The sequence below is a fragment of the Phyllostomus hastatus genome, unplaced genomic scaffold, assembly GCF_019186645.2.
Source record: "Phyllostomus hastatus isolate PE091 unplaced genomic scaffold, TTU_PhHast_1.1 phas_contig_551, whole genome shotgun sequence".
NCBI classification, from domain to species: domain Eukaryota; kingdom Metazoa; phylum Chordata; class Mammalia; order Chiroptera; family Phyllostomidae; genus Phyllostomus; species Phyllostomus hastatus.
The window spans coordinates 8572696-8590653 of NW_025333909.1; the positions used below are offsets into that span (position 1 = coordinate 8572696).

At 41.0% G+C, this 17958-nt stretch overlaps 1 protein-coding gene across 1 annotated transcript; it reads right to left on the reverse strand.

Moving 5' to 3' along the window:
* Window positions 1–1149: 1149 nt before the first annotated feature.
* On the reverse strand, window positions 1150–10803 carry SATL1 (spermidine/spermine N1-acetyl transferase like 1). The gene is made up of 6 exons (XM_045847389.1): window positions 9994–10803; window positions 6613–6664; window positions 3220–3300; window positions 2699–2800; window positions 2102–2142; window positions 1150–1320 (listed from the first exon to the last, which is right to left on the reverse strand). The coding sequence occupies exons 1-6, from the start codon at window positions 10801–10803 to the stop codon at window positions 1150–1152; spliced, it is 1257 nt and encodes a 418-aa protein (XP_045703345.1).
* Between the last annotated feature and the right edge of the window lie 7155 nt (window positions 10804–17958).

Genomic DNA, 17958 nt, shown 5'->3' on the forward strand with positions numbered 1-17958 from the left:
ATGTATGATACCAGCTAGACTTTAATCCTATCTTTCTTCTCTCCAGTACCCTACTGCCAATATACGTTATATTTTATCTTTAACACACCACTTGCTTCTTGAACATGCTTTGCTCTCCTATTCCCATCGCTGCCTATGCCGGGATGTTTTCTTAGAATATTTTTCTGTCTCAACCTGTCCCATATTCTAACTTCCTTTTCCTTCAATCCCAATTCCAGTGTCACTGTTCTGGAAGGTAGGATTCAGATGCTGTCTCTTCTACATTCTCAGACACTTGGGACTTATAGCTGTGATAGTCCATACAATTTATTAGAAAACTAAAACTAGTATTTTTTTTACACACAGGGCTCCACTTGGTACCTACTAATGGGTATGACTGAATCATCTTTGTGTAGCTTTTATGCCCATAACATACCCTGGTACATCGTACAAACTCACGTAGTCTATCATGCTGGTCATAAGACAGGATGCAAAAATAATCAGAATTCTGTCAAAGGGCTTATATTCTAGAAAGGATGGAAACATATACAAATACAGCAGTTTATGTATTATCTGCCCTAAGTATAAGCAAAGCGCTATAGAGCTCAAAGATGAAATGCAGTTTTGCTGTGAATGTGATATCACAGACTCGGTGCTACCTGATCATCTCAAAGTGGGGAAGCGGTTCACTTAGCACCTTTTCCTAAGGGAGCTCTTTAAAATTTAGCAACATGATTTTAAATTATTTTTGTCCCTCACATTGATTTATAATCAAGCACATTCATATACATGAAATCTAAGACACATTATTTACCTCTAAGAAAAACATGCTGTCAGTTGTTAGAAATATCCCAATTTCAGATAGGTTAAAATGTGAAAATACAGGCCTCTGACATTCAGTGAGATTATGGTAGGTAAACAAATCAATATCCTAAAGCCAAGTGTAAGTGATTTGTGAATGATGTGCTCTTTTGGATCAGCAGCTGTGCCATCAGTGCGTCCGTTTGGATAACGGAGAGGTGACTCTATCTGCAAAACCTGCTTCAAAGTAAAAGGTCCACACCAACCGGAGTTTAATCCCTTGCTTTATTGAACAACACTCAAAGTCAACCTGCTCTTAGAGTCAGGAGACATTGAGATGTTGGCACAAGCTCAATGAGGAGGGCTCTTTCACTGTTCCCCTGCCAGGTACAGGAGTTTTTCTTTGTTGATCCTCAACAGGTAGCGGCCCTCCCTGGAGAAAAGGCCCGTGGCCCCCTGAGGAGTGGCACAGTCAGTAGAAGCCCCGTTCCAGAGGACGGCATAGAAGCGCATGCCGTTACACTCGCTCCTCAGGGCTATCTGTTGGAAAACAGAGATTACTCTTACTTGAAAGCATAGTCTTCGTTAACACATTTATCTTACTGAAGTTCTGTACAAAGTCCTACTGTTCGGCTTTAAAACACCCTTTCAAAGTCCGAAGTGGATTTGCAAGGTCCTCTCATTGGTTCTGCCATAAATACAATTGCACTGTATTTCTTTCTTTCTTCTGTAGGAAAAGTTTACCTAAAAGTATATTTTCAAAGTACAAAAGGATGTTGTTTTTATACTATTCTTATATTCATATGGTGGACCTATTTTATGGATAAAATCACCTTCTAATCTCCCTTTTGCTTATTTCCTCTTTATGGCCAAAAAAAGCTGTATAATGTGGTTGTGGTTTATACAGAAATCAATGTTTAATTAAATATAACTCAAATATACTCTATGAGTATCTGAGTTGAAAACTCACTTTTTAAAAAGATTTTATTTATTTATTTTTAGAGAGAGGGGAAGGGAGGGAGAAAGAGAGGGAGAGAAACATCAGTGTGTGGTTGCCCCTTACGCACCCTCTACTGCAACCCAGGCATGTGCCCTGACTGGGAATCGAACCAGCGACCCTTTGGTTCGCAGGCTGGCACTCAGTCCACTAAGCCACACCAGCTAGGGATGAAAATTCAGTTTAACACAATACAAGATTTAAGGGTATTTTCAGGTTACATTGAAATGATGAGATAAATTACCTAATTTGGCCCTGTTAAATGAAAATACTTGATAAAGTAAAGATAACATACAAAATATGAATATTCATTTTAATACATACCTGACTAAGGCTCTTCAGCATTGCAGTTCCAATACCTAGGCCTTTTAAAGATATAATGTAAAATGAGAAAATTCCATTTAACATGTTATTGCTTCAGTTTAAAAGCCATAAAATGTGAAACCCCAGTATCCAGCTGTATATTCTTAATAACTTATGTTGAAACTCAACTCCTGAATGTTCTTCATATCTCTTTTTCCTAATAGAAATTTAGTTCCAAAGGTAATAAAAAGGAGTTTGAATTTATCTTAATGATCAATGAAGAGGAAATGAGTCCTGTCACTAACATCTAATCACGGAGTATATTTTTTATTCTTTTCTAGAGAAACCAACTCCAAATGTGAAAGCATTTAGTAAAGGTAAAAAGTAAAGCTGTTAAAACTTGGCTTATTAAAATCTGCATGGGAACTAATAAAATAATCTTCTAATCTGATTGAGTCTTTACCTTATTCAAGGGGAACTAAGAGAGCGATCAGGCTCACAAAATAGAAGCAAGTTCCATACACTAACTTAAACACCCTACTTATACTAAAGCCCCATCTTTACCCCTTAAATTAAAAGACACCATTTTAATTCATAAAATATTAAGTGTAGCTTGACCTCGGAAAGGTACGGTGACGAAGAAGTCCTCTATGTAAAGTAACTTGCCAGTCCAGCCATCGTATGTAAAGTAGTACATAGCAAATCCAGCAGTCGCTTGGCCTAGGAAGAGGGAAGCGCGGGTACAAAGAAGTTAATGCTTTGGACTTAGAATGTTCTTTCCTCCAAAAGAGACTATTTGTGTGTGTGTCTTTAAACTATTAAAGCAATACAAGTTCACTGGACAAAATTCCAAATAATACAGGATTGCATCATGTAGAAGGTTTAAATCCCTTAGAGTACAAACTTGAAGAGATTAGCCATCTTTTAACAGTGTGGAATATGTTCTTCCAAAATTTTTCTAGGAATACACAAACATATGAGTACACACCACACACTTTCTTTTTTAAAAAACCTTGAGTTTATGTATTTACATGCTTTGTCTCCTCCGCTTAATGGTAACTATATTCTACCAAACTGTATTTTGTTTCCAGGACAGACAAAATGTATGCCAGATTAAATTGGAGGAGGGTTTATTTTACCTGATGGTGTTTGTTTACCGAATACTTCTGCGATCAGGCAGTAGAAAAGGGGACGGTCTCCAAAGCCATCTCTTAATAAATCTGAAATATTAATTCACATACAATATGTTAGAGGTTTTACAGTAAAGAGAAGGTGGTGGGGTAGGCAGCACCAGAAATTCAGCTCTTCATCTAGACAACAGTTGTTCTGGGAGAAACTGTCTGAAGTGACTGTTTTGGAGCTCTGGAGTTTATTTGAACACTTGCAACTTCCAGAGGAGAGCTTGGATGGCACATTTGCAGTTTATTTCGGTGGAATACAGCCATCCGCCCGCCGGTGGCTTCCCAGCTCCCACTGGCCAGCTCAGCGTAGGCAGCTGTGGACACCAACCTGAACGCCTGAAGCTGTTTCCTGGAGCCAGGGTAGGCCATAAGGAACTTACCCTCCAAATACTGCGTTTCTGTGCTCTGATCGTCAATTGCTGCTCTGAACACAGAGTCTTGGAAGTTGGCCACCATTTTTCTAACCTCTACCAACTAAAGCAGCTCGAAAAGCTGAAGGAAGATGTGCACCAAACAGCAAAATTGTATGAACAAAGTAAGACTATGGGTACAGAAATAGAAATGATAAAAGTTAACCCCATTAAGCATTGTTAAAGGGGAAATGTATAGTAACTAACATGAAAAAATGCATTGTAGTGGTTCAGAACCAAAAGCAAGCAAGCAGAAAAAAGAATCAGCGAACTTGTACACAGGTCAGTCGAAATGATCAAGTCTGAGAAACAACCAAAAAAAGGGTTAAAAGAAAACAACTTCGGGGAGCTGTGGAACATCATCAAGTGGATGAACATACACATTATTCTACTCAGAAGGAAAGAGAGAAAAGAAGGAAACTAGAATATCGGAAGAAATAATGTCTGAAAGCTTCCCAACTTTGACGCAATACATGAATGTACAAATTCAATAAACTCAACAAACTCAAGTAGTATAAACCAAAACATATCAATAACAAGACATATTATAATCACACTGTTGAAAGCCAAAGCTGAAGATAAAATCTTGAAAGCAACAAGGAAGAAGGAATTGGTCCCATACAAGGGACCCCCAATGGGATTATCATCCAATTTCTCATCAGAAACTTTGCAGGCCATAGGCAGTGTATTGATATAATCAAAGTGCTGAGGCCAAGGGCAACTTGTGAACCAAGAAATCTATATACACCAAAACCGTGGTGTATGTCTTCAAAGGAGGTGAAATGAAGACTTCCCCACACTCCCCTCCAAAAAAAACTCTGAAGGAGTTTATTATCATTAGAACTGCCCTGCATAAAATGCTAAGAGCAGTTTTTCGGGTTCAAATGAAACAAAGCCAGAGTTACTACTCAAAGCCATTTGAAAAAATAAAGGTAAAGGTGTTTACGTAAATGAATGGGGAATTATAAGAACTAGTGTTATTTTAATATTGTGTGTAACTCCAATTTTTGTTTACATGATATGAAAGACATGGGCATAACATTAATTATTAATGTATGTATGTTAATGTATGTTAATGGGCACAGAATTTATAAGCATGTAATCTGATATCCACGACCTAAAATGCAGGAATGGAGATGTGTAGAAGTTTTAACATACAATTGCTGTTATGCTGGTATAAATTCAAATTGGATTGTTATAACTTTAGAATGGTAAATGTAATCCCCATTATAACCACAAACAAGGTATCTATAGATTATACACATAAGAAAATGAGAGGAGAATTAAAATATTTTGCTATAAAAATCAACTAAACACAAAGAAGATGGGGGACAAAAATCTATATCACATATAAAACACAACTAGCAAGTAGCACAAGTCCCTCCTTATCAGTAATTAAAAATGTAAGTGGATCAAATGCTCTAATCAAAAGACAGAGATTACCCTGGCTGCTGTGGCTCAGTGGCTAGAACACCAGCCTGTGAACCAAAGGCTCACCAGTTCGATTGCTGGTCGGGGCATGTGCCTGGGTTGTGGGCCAGGGCCCCAGTGGGGGGCACGTGAGAGGCAACCACACATTGCTGTTTCTCTCTCTCCCTTCCCCTCTCAAAAATAAATAAATAAAATCTTTAAAAATAAGTAAAACCACAATGAGATACCACCTCACACCTGTCAGAATGGCCATCATAAACAAATCAACAAACAACAAGTGCTGGAGAGGATGTGGAGAAAGGGAACCCTAGTGCACAGTGGGTGGGAATGCAGACTGGTGCAGCCACTGTGGAAAACAGCGTGGAACTTCCTCAGAAAACTAAAAATGGAACTGCCTTTTGACCCTGCAATTCCACTGCTGGGACTATACCCTAAGAACCCTGAAACACCAGTTCAAAAACACTCCTATGTTCACAGCACAATTTACAATGGCCAAGTGCTGGAAGCACAAACTGATAGTAACTGGGGGAGGGGGTAAGAGGGATAATAGGGAAGGGCCATCAAGGAACACATATGAAGGACACATGGACAAAGCCAAAGGAGATAGGACCGAGGGTGGGAGGTGCGGATGAGTGGGGAGCAGTGAGTGGAAGAGGGAAAATGGAGACAACTGTACTTGAAAAACAATAACAAATAAATTAAAAAGATGTAACATTTATAAACATTTATACACTAAGGATCATTGTTGCTCCAAAATGTATGAACCAAGTATTGACAAAATTGAGGACAAGGGCAGCTCTACAATAATAGTAGGATATTATATAATGGTAAAAGGAAACTTCAATACCTCAATTGCAATATGGAATTGGACAGAAGAAAAATAAATCAATAGATTATCTAACGACATTATAGATCAGTTGGACATACCAGAAATATACATTACATTCTTCCCCAAAACAGAATGGTGCACAGGGAAGTTTATCTACCATAGACCATATGTTAGGCCACAAAACAAGTCTTAGTAAGTTTTTTTATATAGATTTTATTTATTTTTTATTTTTACAGAGGGAAGGGAGGGAGAAAGAGAGAGAGAGAGAGAGAAACATCAATGTGCGGTTGCTGGGGGTCATGGCCTGCAACCCAGGCATGTACCCTGACTGGGAATCAAACCTGCGACACTGTGGTTCGCAGCCCGCGCTCAATCCACTGAGCTACGCCAGCCAGGTCTTAGGAAGTTTTAAGACTGAAATCATACAAACTATCTTTTCCAGTCAATGGGATGAAACTAGAAACACAAGATGGAAACTGGGAAATTCACACATATAGTGCACACCTAACCAATGGCGCAAAGAGGAAATCACAAGGGAAATTAGAAAGCATTTCGAGATGATTGAAAATGAAACAACATGCAATTTATGGAATGTAAGTAAATATAAGTGGAAGTAGAACTGTGTGCACGCGTATGGCTTGTTTCTTAGTCTAGTGCTGAAAATGCCATAGAACATCTTACCCGCTGCTGTTAGCTTGACCACATGCGGCATGTTCTCAGAAGCAGCCGATTCCTGTCAGAGTAGAGAAAACTTTTAGTTGATGGTTTAATAATGAATTCTTAAGATCATAATCATGAAGTTTTTATCCAGTGTTTATTAACATATGATGTTCTGGGTAGTATATGAAAAGTAACGCTTAACCCCAGTCTTTTATTAAGTCAAAATCTACAATGGCACATACAACAAGGGAATATATACAGAAAGAAGATGAACTATGTTGATACTTCACTCGTATGAAAGTCAGTTGTCCAGGTAACTAGCCTTAAATGCAACCAGAAATGAGGAAGTGGAGCCCAAAAGTTTCCTGAGCATTCAAGGTGGCTATCACAGAGTCGATGTATTATAAAGCTCATCCACTTGACAGACAAGTCTGTCCCGTTGCCTGAAAGGTGTTTTTCTCCATTTAACTGTATACTTTGTTTATCTGGCTTTTTACAATGGCATTTTTACACAATCAAATTAATTATCTATGGTTTGGATTTCATCCTTGGAAAGGCATCCCCACTTTGAGATTATAGAAATAATTACTCTTGCTGTCTTAATTTTTTTAAATTTTATTTTTCCAGTTTTATTGAGATATAACTGACATATAACACTGTTAGTCCAAGGTATACAAAATAATAATTTGATATATGTATATATTAAGAAATGATTACCACAATAAGTTTAGTTAACACAGCACAGGATGGTGTTGCTCAGTGGATTGAGTGCCGGCCTGTGAAGCAAAGGGTCGCTGAATTGATTCCCAGTCAGGGCACATGCCTGGGTTGCGGGCCAGGTTGGGCCCCCAGTTGCGGGCGTGTACGAGGCAACCACACATTGATGTTCCTCTCCCTCTCTTTCCGCCTCCCTTCCCCTCCCTCTCTCTAAAAATAAATAAACAAAATCTTTTTTAAAACGTGGGGAGGGCTGTGGTGGTGGGGAGGGGCGAGGAGAGGTGAGGAGGGGTGAGGGGTAAAGGTGGAAAACTGTACTTGAACAACAATAAAAAATGTTAAAAAATGTTTAGTTAACATTAATCATCACATATAGTTACATTTTTTTTCTTGTCACAAGAACTTTTAAGGTCTCTTAGCAACTTTTACAAATGCAATACAGTATTCTTAAGTATAGTCACCATACAGTACATTATGGAAATAAATGGCATACACATAAATGGAAAGCAAGAAGTTCTGGCTGTTGAGCCATGAAATGACTAGACCCCTCAGTCATGCTGTGTGTTGGAGATGAAGAATAGGATAAAACGGGTGCATACAGAGGATACTTGGAAGAATTTTAGTGACGGGACATTAAATAAAACCTGCAAAATACTCAGCTAAGGAATGAATTAGTAAGGTGGTAAACTCTCGTAAATTCCCTTGCAAAGAGGTAACGTTTTGCAAACTTGACTTATATACAGGACTTATGGTAAATGGACATCTATGTATTGGAAAGGTACATAAAGCCCAAAGCTAATTAATCATTACATTCATGCCTATGATGCAGAGTAATTATCTTTTCTAAAATAGTATCTTTCTACAGTGAATACTCATTAAAGATATTACCAAGAAAAGCAAAATGTATATTCAAGACCTCGAGGCAAATTCAAAGGGAAATTATAGATAAAGGTTCATTAAAGTGAGAGGGTCTAATAACGTATTTTTCTCCTGGTCATAGCAACGGGCACTGTTTGGGAAGCTCAGGAAGGTGAATTTTCCAGGTGTAGAGATTCACTGTCATTCAACAGTAAATTTATTAGTTGCCAACCACATGTCACATACTAAGGAGCAAAAATGGCTTAAAATTATATTGTACCTGGAAAAAGTGTTCTTCTGGAATAATTAACCTGTTGGGCATAGCATTTTGATGGATGATCTAATCATGCAGATTAGTACCACTTAGACAAATGATGTAAGAATTTGTGGGGATAGAAAAGAATGGAAAGCAAAGAACGCTAAATAACTCATTATTGATAGATCTGTGGAGGCGCCTAGCATCATTTCAACAAATGGATTTCACCAGGAAACCTCCGGTAGTTTGTTTTGTCCATTAGAACACATTGTCTATGGAAATAGAAACTTGGTCTGATTTAAAGTATATAAATTAGTAGCTGGAAACATTTTTCCAGCCACATATTTAGCGTATTAAAAATCGAGGCCACTGTTTTTATATGGAATACTGTAGATTGTGCATCACATAAAGGATTGCCTTGAGTGCTACAGAACTTCAGCACAGTGACTGTGGCTTTTAGTTTGTCCCCATTACTGTCCCCACTAGAATGATTTTCAGGAAAACCATTATAATGAACTGTTATTTTTTTAAGATTTTATTTATTTATTTTTAGACAGAGGGGAAGGGAGGGAGAAAGAGAGGGAGAGAAGAAACGTCAATGTGTGGTTGCCTCTCACACACCCCCTACTGGAGACCTGGCTTGCAACCCAGGCATGTGCCCTGATCGGGAATTGAACCAGCGACCCTCTGGTTCACAGGCTGGTGCTCAATCCACTGAGCCACGCAAGCCAGGGCTGAACTTTTAAATTAGGAAATTTTAACCTAGCTCCTTGGACACTTGAGACTATCAATGCATGGACTTCAGGAGTCAAAGAACTGTCTGAAATTGTATGGAAAATTTGTTGGGGATGAATATTGTTTTCTGGACAAATATTAGCTTGTACAAGTAGGCGTGGCCTTAAAAGCAACAAGACTCTCTACCCTAAAATCTTAGACATCAATACCTGAATTCTGTTACTAACACGTCATTTGTTTGAGTTAAGCACTCGTTTTCCCTAATATCCTTTTTTTAAAGTTAAAACTTCCCCAGGAGGGACAATATATTAGGTCCCTAAAATTTACATGAATTGGTTCCTGCTTGACTTTTTTTTAAAGGATTCTATAAAGATTTTATTTATTTTCAGAGAGAGGGGAGGGAGGGAGAAAGAGGGAGAGAAAACATCAATGTGTGGTTGCCTCTCACACGCCCCCTACTGGGGACCTGGCCATAATCCAGGCATGTGCCCTGATTGGGAATCCAACCTTGATGCCTTGGTTTGCAGGCCTGTGCTCAATCCACTGAGCTACACCAGCCAGGCTGCCTGGCTTTTTGAGCCTCCTATTATAAGTCAGGTGATTCATGTGTAATCATTTTATGTTACTGAATCATTACAACAATCTCTTGATATAGATAGTACTATGCTATTGATTTTCAATGTGGAAAATGAAGCTTAGAGAGGTGAAAGTAACTTCCAAAAGGTTGTGTACACAGGCCATAATGAGCAGAACTGGGATTTGAACCTATCCTATCTGCTCTTTAAGCCCTAAACTAACACCACAGAGCTCCAGGGAACAAGGGAGAAAAAACTTACCTGAATTAGCTGCAGAATTTTGATGCAGTCTCGAGCCTCTGCAGATCTTATTTGGAAAAAGTTCGTGCATGGTTGGTTCCTGCATGTTGGGCTGGGGCTTGTTGGGTTTGGTGGCTTCATGCGTGGTTCACGCATACCTGATTGGCTGGGGCCAGCTTGCTTCATACCTGATTCATTGTGGGTGGATTGGCTCTGGCCTACCTGTGGTTGCTTCATACCTGGCTTACTACGGATGGATTGTCTCCCACGTAGCTGCAGTTGACCCATGGCGGACTCAGTCAGGTCTTGTTGCTTCATACCTGGTTCAATCATGATGGACTGGCTCTGGCCTAGGTGCAGCTGACTCATGCCAAATTCACTCAGGTCCGCTTGCTTCGTACCTGGTTCAATCACGATGGGTTGGCTTTGGCCTAGGTGCAGTGGGTTCATGCTGAAATCGCTCAGGTCTGGTTGTTTCATGTCTAGGTCACTTGTGCTGTATTGGCCTTTGTATAGTTTGCTTATGAATAGCTGCCTCACACTAGGCTGGATGGAGCCTGGTTGGCTCATTTCCGTTTCAGTAATTCCTGGTTGGCCTGTGCGTGGTTGACTGACGACCGGTTGTTTCATGCCTAGTGGGTTCATGCCAGGTAGGCTTGTGCCTGGTTGGTATATGTCCAGCGGGTTCATACTAGTGTCTAACTTCCTGGTGCTTGATTGGTTCATAGTCTGTTGATTCGTGCCTGGCTGGCTGAGGACTGGTTGATGGATGATGAGCTGGCAGCCAACTGGTTGGCTGATGACTAAGTGTTTGGATGGAATCGGCACCATTAACTATAGTGCTGTGGTGGGAGGCCGTAGGATGTTTCTGGTTGTTCTCAGCTTGACCCGTCACTGGACATACCCCTCTATCGAGATGAGAATGAGGAAAACAAATGAGGGCTACCTAAAGAAGGTTATGAATGCCTCCAGCTTGCTGCAGTTGACCTCACCAGCGATCACAGCTGTGGGCTTGGCTGGCCGAGTTTTAGGTTGTCATCTGACCTTTCCCCGCCGACAGGCCTGAAGAGAGAGGAGGAAGAAAATGACCCTGGGGCAGTATCTCGGCCTCACCTCGTCGCAAGGCCCCGCCTCAGCTATTGTGACGTCAGCATTCTGGTATCCAAGGGCCCAAGTGCTCCCCCTTGTGGTGAGACCGGGGCGAGGCAGGGCCCGTTTGAACCACCACTTAATTTCTCCCTCTCCAAGAGCTTAGAGGGTGAAGCAAGAGGTTGGAAAGCGTCACAGAGCTTATGCGTGGCAGTCGCCCCGAGTGCCTGTTGTTTTAAGCAACCAATTCAAAGATACTTGCGCTAACCCTTCCTGGTTTTCCATGCCCCAGTCCTGAAATAATTCACTTCCAATGTCTGTCCCAATTTCTACTTTACCACCTCTTTCACATAGAAATTGGAATGCTTAGAAGGGTTGCGCTTGTGTGCTACTCAAGTCCTTAAAGCAGAAAATATTCCTTTACAAATAATTCAGAATAACTGTGATTACTATGGATTTAGTTCTTTTATATCCTAGGCTCACTGGGAAGCACTTAACATTTTCTCATTCAATCCCTCAAGTAATCCTACTATCCCCAACTCTGAGGAAACCTGTTCAAAAGATTTGGTGAATCAATCAAGGCCTCACCAGATGGCAAAGGACCAGAATTCATACCCAGGTCTATCCAATTTTATTTCCAAGAGTGTTATCATCACATCATCCTGCCTCTTACACTATACTTATTATCTATGGCCATATCTATGCTAGCAGGTATATTGTTCTTTCACCCCATCACCCCTCTCAGAATTATCTCATTTTATCTGTGGCCTCATTTCCTCAATAATGTGTATTATGTAACTGGTGCTAATGTTGTTGTCAATGGAGTGTATGTTATTTTGTAAATATACTGGATAACCTTGGTTGAGGCTGTTCGAAGACAAAGTGTGCAAAGGGATTTCTATGTGCATTACTTGATTTAATCATCAGAGCGGCCTTATGAAATACGCACGGTTGTTCCCCATTTTATCAAAAAGAAGCTGAACTTAGAAAGATTAATTTTCCCAAGGGTAATCAGCGCCAGAAGGGGAACACACTCTAAGGGCATCCCATAAACAGAAGGGTTCCAATAGAATGACAGAGCACACTTACCACATATCCTATGCAGGCTATGAATGGACCTTACACAGCCCACCCTCCTGGCACACCAGGCAAATCAAGTCCTGTCACAGAATCATGCCAAACCTGGCACATAGGAGATGGATGTACATTTCTGACCTCGAGCCACTTGTAATGATAATGACAGCTGAAGTTTTATGAATGCTTCCTGTGGTGTCAGGCATGGTTCTAAGGACCACTTTACTGTATCAATTCATTTACTCTTCACAACAATCCAATTAGGTAGGTGATGTTCTTATGCCTGTTCTCAGGTGAAGAAACTGAGATTGAGAGACATTAGGTAACAAAGCTCACAGAACTAAAAGTCCATATCAGGTAAGGATAACTCAGTCATCATTTTGTTTTTTTCTGAAATTCCAGGAGCAGGATGAAGGCCTTTTGCTGTTTGCTTGCTAAATCAAACCATTTGCATAATTTTTGTGAGGATGGGTGACATGGTTTGTTTTTGTTTTTTTTCCCTTATGCTTTTTTAGAGGAGGCATGTGTTAGGTTTCCAATGGATGACTTAAAGGGCTAAAAATATAAATTACAGTTTTGATGATCTAGAACTATTGATGAGTTTCTTTCATATTTTGGCTCATGACCCTTTATATGACTTGAAGGCCATTGAGGTGTTAGTTTCTTTTCTTTTTAAAGAATGTTGGGTTACAACATTACACATTGTGATTTTAAGGGAATGTCCCCAAAATGCACATTCCTGTTCACAGTTACTTATTAATGCAGCATGTCTCATCAGGAAAAAAAATAGTGGTTTTGCTTGTTTATTTGTTTGTATTTTAATATTTAAGAGAAAGCTTTAAAATCAGTCCTTGCCAGAAGGTGGCAGTGTTATCCAGTTTAAAAACAAAAATCTAAATGATAAATACTGTCAGCTTTTTCATATTTAATAAAATTGTACCTGTTCTTTGAATTTGAAGTTTTCATAATTTCCAGACACTATCAGAAATTTTCTAAAAATATTATTTTAGTCTTAACATGCTATCTAAATACAGACCTAGTCTAGGTAGTGACTTTTGTAAACCAAGAACTGCCAAATTCTAACAGTTCAAAAAGTGCATGCGTTGTCAGCTCTACCAAAATGTTTCAAACCTGATATAATACATAAAGCCACCTATGTAGATCTGAAAATATGAATGTTTATGCATTTGAACTCTAATGATTATAGATCCCCTTTTCTGAAGATGCTGAGGAAACTTGAGTGTTCTGAAGTCCGACTCCACACTGGTTTCATCTAAGTAGTCACAATCATAAAAGGTTATTTGTATAATTTTGATCTATAGCAAGCAGAGTTTAAATGTGTTGGAATCTCCTTACACCTCAGAGCCAATATATTTTTCCTGTCCCTTTTAAGTTCATAGCCTTTTTTTTAGCCCTGTAAAATGCAAACAAAACAAAAGAAGAGAAAGACAGGAGATTGGGGGAGGTCTTAAGACAAGAAGCCAGCCCTGGCTGGTGTGGCTCAGTGATTTGAGCGCCGGCCTACGAACCAAAAGGTCACTGGTTCGATTCCCAGTCAGAGCACATGCCTGGGTTGTGGGCCAAGTCCCCAGTAGGGGGCACATGAGAGGCAACCACACATTGATGTTTCTCTCCCTCTCTATAAAAATAAATTCATAAAATCTTAAAAGAGATTCTCCTTCCCTTTCCCTTTCTATAAAAATAAATTCATAAAATCTTAAAAAAAAAAAAAAAAGACAAAGGACCAGACTGGAATAGAGCTAACATATGGGGTATTTTCTTAAAAAAATTTTAAGTACTTTGGAAGAATTCATCAGTTAGCAGCACATAATATTTTGTAAGATTTGATGGATTTTATTTTATTAAGGAATTCATGCCCATTGTAAAATGTTTAAAAATATCTGTAATAGACAGACAAAATAACTTATGGAGTTTGCCCTGATTGGAAATGAGCACACTCATTAATTTGAATTTTATTTCTTTCCAGATAGTATCACACATTTCTAATTAAGGGAAAATACTCCCTTTGCTTATTCTGTTTCTTTGCTTAGCTGAGAATGCAGATCGGAGCTATATGGCTTTTTGTTTAATAAAAATTTCCCAACAGTAACCTTGTATGAAAAGCAAGCTAGGTCCAGAGCTTAGTCTTGGATGTGGACTGAGAATTAAATTGCTTTGTATATATATATATAAAAAACTTGGATTATTTTCAGGGAGCTGAATAGAGAAAGAGGCTGACTGTTCTTGGAACTAAGAAAAGAGTGGTTAAATGGAAAAGCAGATGTCTTGGCTTGAGGAGCAAAACTTGTCAAAATGGTGGTAGACTGAAACTTACAGCAGTAACTGTTCCCTTTAAGATGTCAGTATTCGGTTTTAAATTGTTTCCTATTTGATGCTGTGTGGATGTATGCCTAGGTCCCCCCCAGTAATTTAGTGGAAGTTACTTACCACACTCTAGCCTTGTATTTGTTGTAGTTTTGGGAAGTACAAGTAGAGCGATAAATGCTACATATTTGGCGGAAGTGCTGAACAAAGACAGCAGTTTCAGGAGCTGAACCCAGGAACTGGAAAAACTGACTAGTTTGGACAGTTTCTTTTCCTTCTCATTCTCCCTGTCCCTTTCCCTCCTCTTTTCCCCCCTCCCCTCCAGTTACAGAAACAAGGCCCCTCCCCCAGGGTCTTTTTTCACTATGGTTCTTCTTTGCCCACCACTGTATTAGGAACTATGGCTCTCAATGCCAGGGTGTGGTAAAAAGGAAAGGAACTATTTATTCAAAAGTTACACAGGTTTAGAGTAATGGCAGAATGTCACTGTTAAATCCCAAAGTCCCTTTAAAACACCCACAAACACACACACAGTCCTGCCTCTCCTTGCCAAACCAGGTCAGTCAGTGGTACAGCATCTCAGGAAAAGAAATAGAAGTTGGACCCTGGCTGGTGTGGCTCAGTGGATTGAGCACCAGCTTGTGAAACAAAGGGTCGCCAGTTCAATTCCCAGTCAGGGCACATGTCTGGGTTGCAGGCCTGGTCCCCAGTAGGGATCGTGTGAGAGGCAACTACACAATGATGTTTTTAAAAAAGAAAGAAAGAAATAGAAGGCTCGAGTCCCATTCTTAATCCAGAACCTCATCCTCATGGTGGGCTAGTGGGAGTCCTGCTTTCTTTCAAACCACTAAGGGAGAGCTCCTCATGGCTGCTACATCTTGCTTTCCTGCTTCCTATGCTGCATGGTCAAGAGAGGGCCCTTTCCACTTCCCCAAACTGCGTGATTCAGCCCCTGCAGGGTTGCCACGCCTGGGTTTAAATCCTGGCGCGATCTTCCCCTGTAACAACGTTTCTGAATCCTCCCACAACTGGGTACACCTGCCAGTAGTTTGGTTTCTTCTGCTTTTTTTGGCTGCCATTGTTACTCTGGGGAGGCATGGTTCCTTGGCATGAAGTGAACTATCTCCAAGCCCTTGCTCGGGCCTTGTAACCGGGGAGTTGCCTTCCAGCTACATCAGGGATCAAAGTCATGCCCCTCTCCCTGGATCTGGGCAGGCTATGAACCTAGCCTGCTGTTTTTGATATGCAAAATAACTCTCAGTCCCTGTGCTGCTGCTTTTCCCAGCTCCCATGTTAGGTTTGTGGGGGGCCCTGGAGCCACTCAGCCCCATTAAGTTTATACTCCATTAAGCCTACAACCTGTTACAGTCCGATCTTTTAGATATAGACCCCCTTTACCTTCTTATAAAGGACAACGGGCAAAGATCTCATGTTCTTGTAGCTACTTCCGGCTGGACATGGCTGTCATCCTGCTTACCCTCAAATTAGGGTGTCCCTGAAAGAGGGGGGATGGCATGGAGGGTGGCCTTCCTGTGAGGGGCAGGGCCTTGCAGGGTCCAGGTCAGTTGGCTGTTACCAGGGCGTGGCAGGCCTGATGTCCGAAGGCTGGCATTACTAGACAGTTAGCATACTTGTCGTATTCTGGGGGTGACAGATTTGGCAAGAGGGTTAGAAGACACACTTAAAGCATAACCACTAAATGACAAAGGGAATAATTCTTCAATGTCCCACTTTAGGAAAAGAACAGCTTATCTGGAGGATGGTGTACAGGGTGTGCTACACCTGTCCAAAGCCCTCTTGGCCCACTCTACTTAGCTCGGGCTGAGGGGAATTAGGATTTCCTCCCTTTCAGATTTCTGGGCCCTTTCTGGGCAAGCCATTAGGACAGAAAAGGGAAAATCAGTTCTAAAGTGAAGCCTACAGACTGCCCCAACCCTTCACCAACCCAACCACTCAGTTCAGTCAAACCATTGAGTCTCAGGAGGTGATGATGAAGATGGCCCCTCGGGGCACAGAGGCAGAGTCACGCACACACCTGCCATCTGGCTTCACCTGTACCAGTTGTTTTACTCAAGTCCTTGGGGCCTCCACTATGCCTACAGGTTCATTTTTAACCATCTCTCAGGAAAGCAAACTTTGTTCTTTGCCTGAAAAGACTGCCACGAACCACACAGCCGACCAGGGTACCAGGCTTTTTCTCGTGGCCTTTCGCTAGCTTTGAAAGTTAACCCCAGTTCTTCAGGGCTTTCTGGTGACATCCAGACCCCAGTCATGCCTCCTTCAGGTGTGACATTCCAGTCAAAATATTGGTTAATGAAACCACCATTAGTGACTGGTCTTATTGGATTTATGCAAAGAAACCTGATGTTATCACTCACTCCTTCCGAATGCCAAATTCTGGAAGGATCAGGTAGGGAGAAAAATACAAAGTGTGGAGCAAAACCCTTTTCCTTCTGATATCCACTAAGATTGCATTTCCACATCTTATACTTTCTCTGTTCACTTTCCTACATGGTGTGACATTTTAACCTTCCCTGGAACCCTCAATTTCCTTTTCAGAGCAGATACAGAGCAAAATCCAAAACACGGACAGAGTTCTAGAAGAACTGTACACAGGTAGAGGCATTCTCTTGCACCAGTGCATGCACTGATGCCCAGGAAGGGACCAGTTCTTTCAGGCCGGGTCTTTTGGCAGAGACATGCTCCTTTGCCTCAGGCTGAAACACTCATTAGCCCTGAATGACCCTTCCTGGGTCCTGAGCGGCAAAGGCATCCTCCCCAACCGGTTATAGGTGACTTTCACTAGATCTTCAGATACAGAGGACTTCTGATCAGAACCAGAGCTAAATTGAAACCATACTCCCATAAAATCAGCAAACAAGTAGCTGAGGTTTCCTTTCCTCCAGGTTTAAAACTTTTACAACCTTTATACATAATTTCACCCATCCAGATTTAACCATAACTCACTTTTAATCCCTTTTCCTTTCCACAGTGGGGAGGACTATACTCAAATTTGGTACCTGGTGGTTAAAAGTCCCTGCCTTTACAAACACATGCATAAAGTAATAGAAACATTGTCACCCTTGGACCCCAGGTCATGACCTTCAGAACCAGAGCCATCCCTACCAGAACCAGTTGCACAGAGAACCTGACTGGTGCAGTGCCCACACAGCAGCCACACATAGTACGTGACCTGAAGAGCATACTTAGCCCACTACCTTGCCCAGTTCCAAGATGGCAGAGCTCTCAGGTGACCTGTCATCCAAGATGGTGGCACCCACACATACTGAGTTGTCCAAGATAGCAACAGCCATGCACAGCACTTCCTCCATGGTGGAGCACTCACATGACTCATCTTCCATTTTACCCAAAATGGCAGTGCCCCCACATGGGTCTGTATGTCTCTGTATGTCTGTGCATGTCACCTGTCCCCCAGTGTGGCACCCAGTGTGGCATCCAGCAGGTACTCCCTACCCCCTTAAATACTACAGGCAAACA

Coding starts and splice junctions, on each gene's coding strand:
- SATL1 (XM_045847389.1), bottom strand. CDS start 10,803: ATGGTGCCGATTCCATCCAAACACTTAGTCATCAGCCAACCAGTTGGC. Junction 6,665..9,993: donor AAATTCTGCAGCTAATTCAG/GTAAGTTTTTTC, acceptor CTACTCTGACAG/GAATCGGCTGCTTCTGAGAA. Junction 3,301..6,612: donor GGTCAAGCTAACAGCAGCGG/GTAAGATGTTCT, acceptor TTAATATTTCAG/ATTTATTAAGAGATGGCTTT.